At 35.4% G+C, this 8,552-nt stretch overlaps 1 protein-coding gene across 1 annotated transcript; it reads right to left on the bottom strand.

Moving 5' to 3' along the window:
• Positions 1 to 2,362: 2,362 nt before the first annotated feature.
• On the bottom strand, positions 2,363 to 8,466 carry LOC113763647 (MADS-box transcription factor 6). The gene is made up of 8 exons (XM_027307526.1): positions 8,285 to 8,466; positions 4,661 to 4,736; positions 4,353 to 4,414; positions 4,029 to 4,128; positions 3,451 to 3,492; positions 2,855 to 2,917; positions 2,598 to 2,746; positions 2,363 to 2,450 (listed from the first exon to the last, which is right to left on the bottom strand). The coding sequence occupies exons 1-8, from the start codon at positions 8,464 to 8,466 to the stop codon at positions 2,363 to 2,365; spliced, it is 762 nt and encodes a 253-aa protein (XP_027163327.1).
• Between the last annotated feature and the right edge of the window lie 86 nt (positions 8,467 to 8,552).

Here is an 8,552-nt window from a genome sequence, read left to right as displayed (position 1 = left end):
TATGGCAACAGCAGCAGCAAAAGAAGAGGGAAAATACAGAAACTGGATATGATGCTTACATTCAATGTTACAAAAAAATTTACCAAAAAAATGAGATTAAAATGAGAAAATGGCGCAGAATTCGTCATATTAATTGGGGTGCTAGGTTGACTGGTTTCAGATAGTAGCCTACTATGTCGGGAATCTTGGGGTTCTCCTGGCACTGTTTTTGCTTCTTTTTTTTTTTCCCTACCATATCATTTGGTTTCTTGGGCGCTTTTATCTGCTGATTTTGATTTAAAGATTATCCCGTTTTTTGTTGTACTCCTTTCACTTGCAACATTGAGAACAAGATCGTTTTCTTCGACTAGAATTTGGAAATTGCTCCGTAGAGACTCATATATTTCTGATCAAACAAAAGTAAGGGAATAGCTAGTGATTAAAACGCTCCAAACCAGTCGGTTTGCAGTTCAAGTATAAACATGATTGAGTTTGCACATACACAAATAAAAATAAAATAGGGACTATCAAATACTAATCGAATTGGCCCACGTTAATAGCGATGGAATTCTTAATCAAGTACATGTTATAACCCCAGAAATTCGTTCCAATACAAAATATTTTTTCCTCCTTTCAGAGAAGCTTAGAAATGTATTTCCTTAGTGTTACGTAATTATTTTTCTGCTATCAGGCTCAGTCACGGGTTGAAATATTAATCCTCTCCATTGATCTAACCACTTATTTATATGTAAATCATTATAATTTTAGAAAATCATCCGATCATGTCGTCATTATTATGATCACTTTGATCTCTAGATCAACGTATAAAAAATGATAATCTTTTGACATTTTATTTGCACGAAACGTTTAAACGGTGAAAAATGAGTCAAAATTGTAACAAATTTTGTAATGATTAATTAAACCATAAAACTTAGTCAGTTTAATACAAAATTTGATGTATGACTAGCACAAGTGATGAAATAGGTTATGAACGCTATTGGTTTTTGAAACTAATTTTCAAATTTAACATTTATTAGAGTGTAATGGAGAGGAAAGCCTAGTCCCCTAGTCACTGGCACAGAATTTTAGAACTTACGCAGAACGTTCTGCAAAATTTCTAATGTTTAAGATAACGTGACATTAAGATAAATATTACAGGAAATCTAGTCGTTTTCCTTTTTCGATGCAAAGGAGATAGATGGTAGGATTTGTTTAAAAAAAAAAATGAGGAAAAAGAGAAATTGAGAATGCACCTAATGACGTCAGAATTAATGAATAATTTTGATTAATGGCCCTGCCAACTCAATTCGGTCTTACGACAAATTTAACCAAAAATCATTACCGGAACTGGCAAAAAACAAAAAAAAGAAGAAAAATAGCCCTCTTACTTTTTTGTCAAAGTCAAGAAATGACTTTTGATAACTTTACAAACCTTAACCCAGCAGGAAACCACAAAAGCCGGCAACTTTTATGGTTCCTGCAGGAGACTTATAAACCTACCCCAAATCCCCCCCAACCCCGATGCGGGATATCAACCTATGCAGGGAACCTACTGCTAAAACCTAAAGAGATCTCAATTACCCCGGAAAGGCTGATGTCTTTTTTGTCAAAGCCAAGAAATGACTTTTGATAACTTTACAAACCTTAACCCAACAGAAAATCACAAAAGCCGGCAACTTTTATGGTTCCTGCAGGAGACTTATAAACCCTCTTACTTGGTTCCATCCTTTCAACACAATGAAGTGGGCTCAACCTACATATAATAGAGTTGGGCTTTCAGCGCTTGTTAGTCCTTGTTGTGTCGAGGAATTTTTCACTTCTATTATTGCCAATAAAAAAAAGTTGAGGAAAATCCTATGAACTTTTCCTGGTCAACACTTAATGACTCGTAAAAATTGGTTCAAAAGTAGTCAAAATAAAAACGAGCAGTACAATGTGGGGGTTCCAAATTGAATATACAAAATGTCTTAAGATACTAACAATTTTTAGAGTACAAAGAGAGAATAGTTGAATAATTGAGGGGTACCAAATTGAGTTATTGATTTTTTTTTTTCCTTTTCTTTTCTTCTGTCCTAATGTTCGAGAGCAAAAACGGTTTCGTACTCGCAGAATGCTATGACAATAATTTTGAAGTCTAAATACGCAAATTTTATCTACAAGGGCCAAAAAGATGGTAGGTTAAGATTCAAACAGTCTACATCATGCGATTATAATCCTTGCAATAAAGATCAAAATGCGTAAGTTTCAAGTTCTGTAAATACAAAATTAAGCAGCTAGTTATAAAGTACTTAGTTTCATATGGGATTAACATGTTCAAATCCAAAAGCACAAATCATTGAATTGGTTTTTTGCATCAAACGTATAAAAGATTTGCAAAGAGATATCAAAGAGCCCACCCCTGGATGATGTTACTCTCAATGGCCATGCTCCTCGGGGCAGAAGGACCTTCTGCCGGAGCATACTGATGATACCTGTTGGTTGGTCAAGAGAAAACTGAAAAAAATTAGTGATTTGATTCTGCAGATGTTTTTCTTTTCAAGAACTGAGGAGCTTTGAGGAATTGCCTCCCGTTCTAAACTTCAACATAGGAGAAAATTGTCGTAATTAAGGGCACGAACCCTATCTGTAGGACAGGCTCAGGATCGCAATCCATGGCGGCACTGGGGTGAGAAGTGTGCATAGGAAACATGCTGCTTCCACTTGGTACACTCGAACTCCAAAGCCAAGGGAGGCCTCTTATTAAGCCTTGTCCCTCAGCTGCTTCAAGCTGCAAAATATGAAAGAAAAATGTTGAATTCTATGTAATATAACACAGACCGACTGCTAACGGATCCTATTACGTGCACATAATGAACGAATCGAATCGAATCATTACCGATGACATTTCCAGGGAAACCTTAATCTTAAGCTGCTTATTCAAGTCCCCAAGCTGCCGCTCCTGCCACCACATAAAATGGTACACTTTTGCATAATTCCAGTATATATATATGAGCAGGAAATGAAAGAAGCCACATCCATGGCTTCCTATCATGACACTCAACTTCAACTTATAACCATTTGGACATGTTCATGCAATAAAAACTCAATTGACCTCGCAAATGCTTCTAAATCTTGCATGTTCACTAGGCCGTTTTACAGCAATTAGCAAAACCTGTAAGTGACATTCTTAAATGTTTATGACCTAATTAAAGACTTGAACTTTCTCCAGTTTTTTTTTTTTTTTTGACAGCATGCAGAATAGGGTCGCTCTAGCTGATGTGGAGGCTCAGGCGTCAACTCCGTTAACATGTACGTATCAAGAGTGGATTCCTTTTAGTTTCGGTACATTCCTTTAGCTAGGTTAAGGGAACGACGTCGGAAATCATTTTTTGACCAAGAAAACATTTGAAACTTCAGAGACTTCTAGTGATTAAGTATCAAAGAGAAAAAGGGTATAATCAGAATAATTTAGCAAGAAAATTTAATTTTCACCTTTCTTCGGAGCTCTTCCATTTGTTCAATCATTAGCTGAGTCTGCAATATATACATATATATATAGAGGGGACAAGAGGGAAATGGCATCAGTGAGAATCTCATTGGCAGGAAGTATGACAAGTCACCAAATAGCTTACTGTTTATATATATATATAGAGAGAATGACGACATTCAAGTAAAATTTAGAGGAACGTATCTATAGAAAGTAGAAGCTTCTTGGACATTTACAAAATAATTTCATGTATATCAACTTTGTATGTATTCAGCAAATGTCCTATACGATGACAAAAACAAGACCTGTTTCATCAAAAAGATGGAAAAATATCGACTATATGTTGTTGATCTTTTTGACTTTACAATTGTTGTTTCAGCTTCCAAACATTCAAGTCAATTATAAATGATGTTCTTTTTCTTGAAGCAATTTAAAAAAAAAAAAAAAAGAATTGGATTACTATCTATGTTATAAAGTTAAAATCAGCGAGTCAATCGGCTGCTTGAAATTCTTTGTGATCACATCTTTGTGATCAATTCTTTATGGTTTGCAACTGTAATTCCAAACACTTTGTAAGTAGTACCTTCCTTTGCCTAGCCTGGAGAAGAGCTCCCTCAAGCTGCTTTTCAAGATTCTGCAACTCTTTCACATTCAATGGACCAAGATCTTCTCCAAGTAGGTGCCTTCAAGCATTAACAATATGATTTTAGAAGTTGCCATATAAATAGAGGTTTTATATAAATTCAGTCAAACTGTCGATAGTAAAACCAAGTGTTATAGCAGTGCACTGAATTCACAAAAAGGTCAATATATATGTCACTTCAGGTAATTACCAAGAAATTGAAGCAAGGGCTGAAATAAAGGAAAAGGACTAATGAGCTTAATTATACAAGGAGAAACGCATAACCTTTGAGCGCGTTGTAGTGATTCGTACTTGGCCTTCAGTTTTGAGACCTCTTGGTACCAGCTCTGTCAAAACAAGGAAAAAGTTACTAGATTTGCAAGAAAAAGAGTACTCTAGGACCACAAAAACGCTCTATTTTGGATAAACAGTAAGGCATGGAGCGTCCAATTAATGATTCACATGGAGTAACGTGTTGCTGGATCATATTTCATGATAATTAATGTGGTCGCTACTATAACTTAACAGATAAACCTGTGTTTCTCTGAATCTGATGCAATGTTGAATGTCTGCATAGTTATAAAAAAAAAAACCTGTGTTTCTCTTTCAGCAGCATTCTCCTGAGGACTCAAGCTGCAACGTTGATATCGCTCAAGGGTTTTAGTTATCCTGCAAATTTAAAGAGGAAATAAGGTGGTTCATAATTTGTTATGTCATGTCTATCTGTGCATGGCAACTCACAGGACACCAAATACCAGCTGCTATCTCTACCCTAAACTATGAAAAGAAACAATATATAGCAAATTGATCTTACTTTTTAAATCTTTGAGGGATTTATAGAAAATTAGAAAGAAAAAAGAAACACATCGAGAGAGATCACCAGCATACATAAGAAGAGTTAACTCATTTTCACTTCAGCCCTTTATCTGTAGAGCATAAACTTTAGGAGCTTGTTTAAAAACTAATTTTCATTACCAGTGACTATAACACATGAAAGCAGATACAAAATTTGGAGCAAGGCCAAGACTTGATGAAGCTAAAGAACAAAAAGAGAAGCAAAACTTCTGCTAAAGGTCCTTGTATTAAGATGCTAAGTCAGTCAGAGACCACAGAAATTCAAATATTGTTCTTGCAAGTTTAGTTTTCTATAAGCTGCTCAACCCATAGAACAAACAACAGGTGTTGTCAACCCTAATGCAAATTTAAGCTACATATATAGGCTATTGACTTTAGCAAATTAGCTTTTAAAAAAAAAAAATCTAGTTTGTATTCATATCAATATGCCGTCATCAGAAGGTAAATGTATTTGGATGAATCTTTGTATAATTCTCCCTTCTCTTTCTTTCAGGTCTTTTCACCTTATGCACAACTCCAAACCTAAAGCTCTCAATTTTTATTATGCACGGAGGACAACCACATGAGCTTCATTCTCAGATAAAAGAATGCTAATATTATAGGCCTCAATCAAATTGTTTCTAGAGCTACTTCCAGTTAGTATTGCAATTAAAGCAATCACCTTGCAACTTTCATGTAGGCTTGTCTATATAATATGTGCATAAAAAACACTAGATTTTTCATTTTTCTTGTACTTAAATCGGCAAAGTTATTCCTTGTTGTAGGTGCACGACAACAAGCAAATTTTGACAAAACCTATACCAAAAAAAAAAAAAAAAGTTAAACACATATGTGAAGATATTCCACGATAATAACATTGAAGAATTTTGTTTACATCTAGTGACAAATTTTACCATATGAATGTTTACACAACATGGATCTTGTTTTAGCAAAACGAATTAGATCCTGCTGTCCAAGATGTTCTGGAGGACATGAGCCAAGAAAAAAGGAAGAATGATAGATAGCAAGTAAAATACTAGTCATGGACAATTAAATCTAGTAATTATGAAGTCATAGCAATATTTGACAGGCATGCCAATTTCATAGATAATTAAATCTGTCAACTTACTAATACCATTATTTATGCAGCAATTAAAGGTGCACTCCTGCCTGCCAATTGATTAGGGCATTCCCAAGAAAATAAAAGGTAAAGAGAAGACTCAAAATCAATACATTTTAATTGCATAAAACTATGAACATAGTTTGAGAGCAAGCGAGGAACCATTATTGATCATTTAAAAAAAATGATAAATCTAGGTTAAATGATGCATAAGATGGATGAGAAAGAAAAGAAATTGCACCAAAAACACAAAAAAAGAAGAAGAGAATTTAAGTAAGAAAAAGAACAATCACTTCCAAATTCGTCAAATATTGAAGCAGATGCAAAGAAGATAGATGGACAAGAAATTTTTGTAGTCAAGCATCATTTGAGCTGTCAAGACAGAAGGCTATGATGTCCTTCATTTTCTGAGCAACTTTGGTCTGATTAGACCAGATCCGCCTTCTGAAAATCCTGAGATCCTCTACTTCTCAAAGTTCCAATCTTTCCCCACGTAGAAAAGGCTTAGAAGTTCGAGCTCAGAATTCTACTGTTACAGCTCCTCTAATATACTTCAAAACACTTTCTTTTTTTTTTTTTGGGTCTTCGTATTCAATTTTTTATCATTATTTTTTCGCTGTATAAATCAACGCACCTAAATGCTGAAGCAAAGAACATACTGTTTCAAAGTATCTCTGGGAAACTTCACCAACTGAAAGAAAAGGGAAGATCAATCTCTAATTTTTTAGACTTTCAAAAACAAATAATTAAAAGACTCTGAAGCGTTGTAGATCTTGAGATTTCTTTTCTTTTTCGGGTTTTCTTGTTAAGGGAGTAGAGATAATTAGATAGACTGAGGAATAAATAACTGCAGAAAAGATACTTTGAGGGTTAAAAACATAACAAGCAGAAACAAGAAAACAATTGTTGCATAGAAAAGGAAACCTTGACTGGGAGCACAACTCTGAGTCATTTAAGCAAAGAATCCCAGCATTGCCAGTAGAAAGATAAAAGTTTCACTAAAATGTCTAAACTAAAGCAATCATGACTGAGAGAGCCCTATTCCCCCAGATAGAACTCAAAGCAAAGTTACACAAAAGAACATGTATGGCAAAGAATGAGAGCCCAGATGGTCCCTGCTGCAACTGAGAAAATAAGCAAAACCCACATTTCACACTCAAAAGTTTCACCAAATTATGCAACAAAAAGGGCATCATAGCTGAATATGTAAGGCCAAGACACAGGCAACGAAGTAAGAAAGAAAACCCCCACCTTTTACAAGCAAAAACTGCGTCAAAATAATGAACTTATCTTCTTGCAGGCTTTGGCTAATAACGCAACATTATCAAACATTACTGATAACTCTCCAAGCAAACCCTTTTGGGCTTTTAACCCTTGTTTAATTATCCTTTTTTTGATATGGACTCCAGTGCAATGGCTTGTATGAAGATATTAGGCATTTCCTTGAAGTTATAATGGGTAAAGCAATGATGGAAGAGATATATGTGTGTACAAAAAAAGGACCCCAAAGTCTAGTAATGGAACCACAAGATCTAAGGATGAAAAGTGAGTGAAGGCGTGCTCGAGTCCAATGGACTAAGAAAAGCACCATTCTTTTTAGTGTTACTGCAGAAATATCTGGTGAAGCATTAAAGGGATATTACAGAAAAGGGAAGAACAAGAACAAAAGGAAGAGAAACCCTAGATCTTGCACAGGGATCCAAGAGGGTTGGAGAAGTCTCTGCAGTATGTTGGAAACAAAAAACAACTACAACCTCGTAAGCGAGTCTCTCACCTCTCTCTCTCTCTCTCTCTCTCTGAAGTCTGATCCATTCATCCATCCACCTTTGTACTAATATTGATGATGATCGTGAGAGAACTCTCTCAGAGACCATGAAACGTGTCGATCTCTCGTTGGACCTCAAACCAAAAATACACTCACAAAATCCTTCAAAGTCCCAACCCAACAACAGAACGAAAACAACGAGAAAAAGGGAACTCAAGGGGTTCAAAAAGCAGCAAAGCCCACATATAAGAACTGCAGTTTCATAAGAATCTGACCACCGGGGCTTGCCCTTTCCTCTTTGCACTAAAATAACAAACATGCAGAAACAAAGAAGAATTAAAAAAAAAAACAAAATGTGTCTTTCATGATGGGTTATTGAGAGTAGTATATTGGGTTCTTTAAGGAAAACAAAATCTTCAACATGAAGCTTTTCTGACATACACAAAAAGGAAATAAAGGTAAACACAAATATTATATATATATGAATATCATCTATACCCAGAGCTGCCGAACTCGTAGAGCTTGCCGCGACTTGAAAAAATGATGAGAGCAACTTCAGCATCACAAAGAACAGAAAGTTCATAAGCTTTCTTGAGCAGACCATTTCTTCTCTTAGAGAAAGTCACTTGACGGTTGATCTTGTTCTCTATCCTCTTCAACTCTACTCTTCCTCTTCCCATGTTTTTTTTTCCCCTTGAAAATGTTTCTACAAAAAAACTTATGATTGAATGGCAAGCGTGTGTGTGTGTGTGTGTGTGCAAGCAGC

The sequence above is a fragment of the Coffea eugenioides genome, chromosome 2 (genome assembly GCF_003713205.1).
Source record: "Coffea eugenioides isolate CCC68of chromosome 2, Ceug_1.0, whole genome shotgun sequence".
NCBI lineage: Eukaryota > Viridiplantae > Streptophyta > Magnoliopsida > Gentianales > Rubiaceae > Coffea > Coffea eugenioides.
Note: the sequence above shows the minus strand (reverse complement) of the source record. Positions and strands in the feature narration are given on the sequence as shown.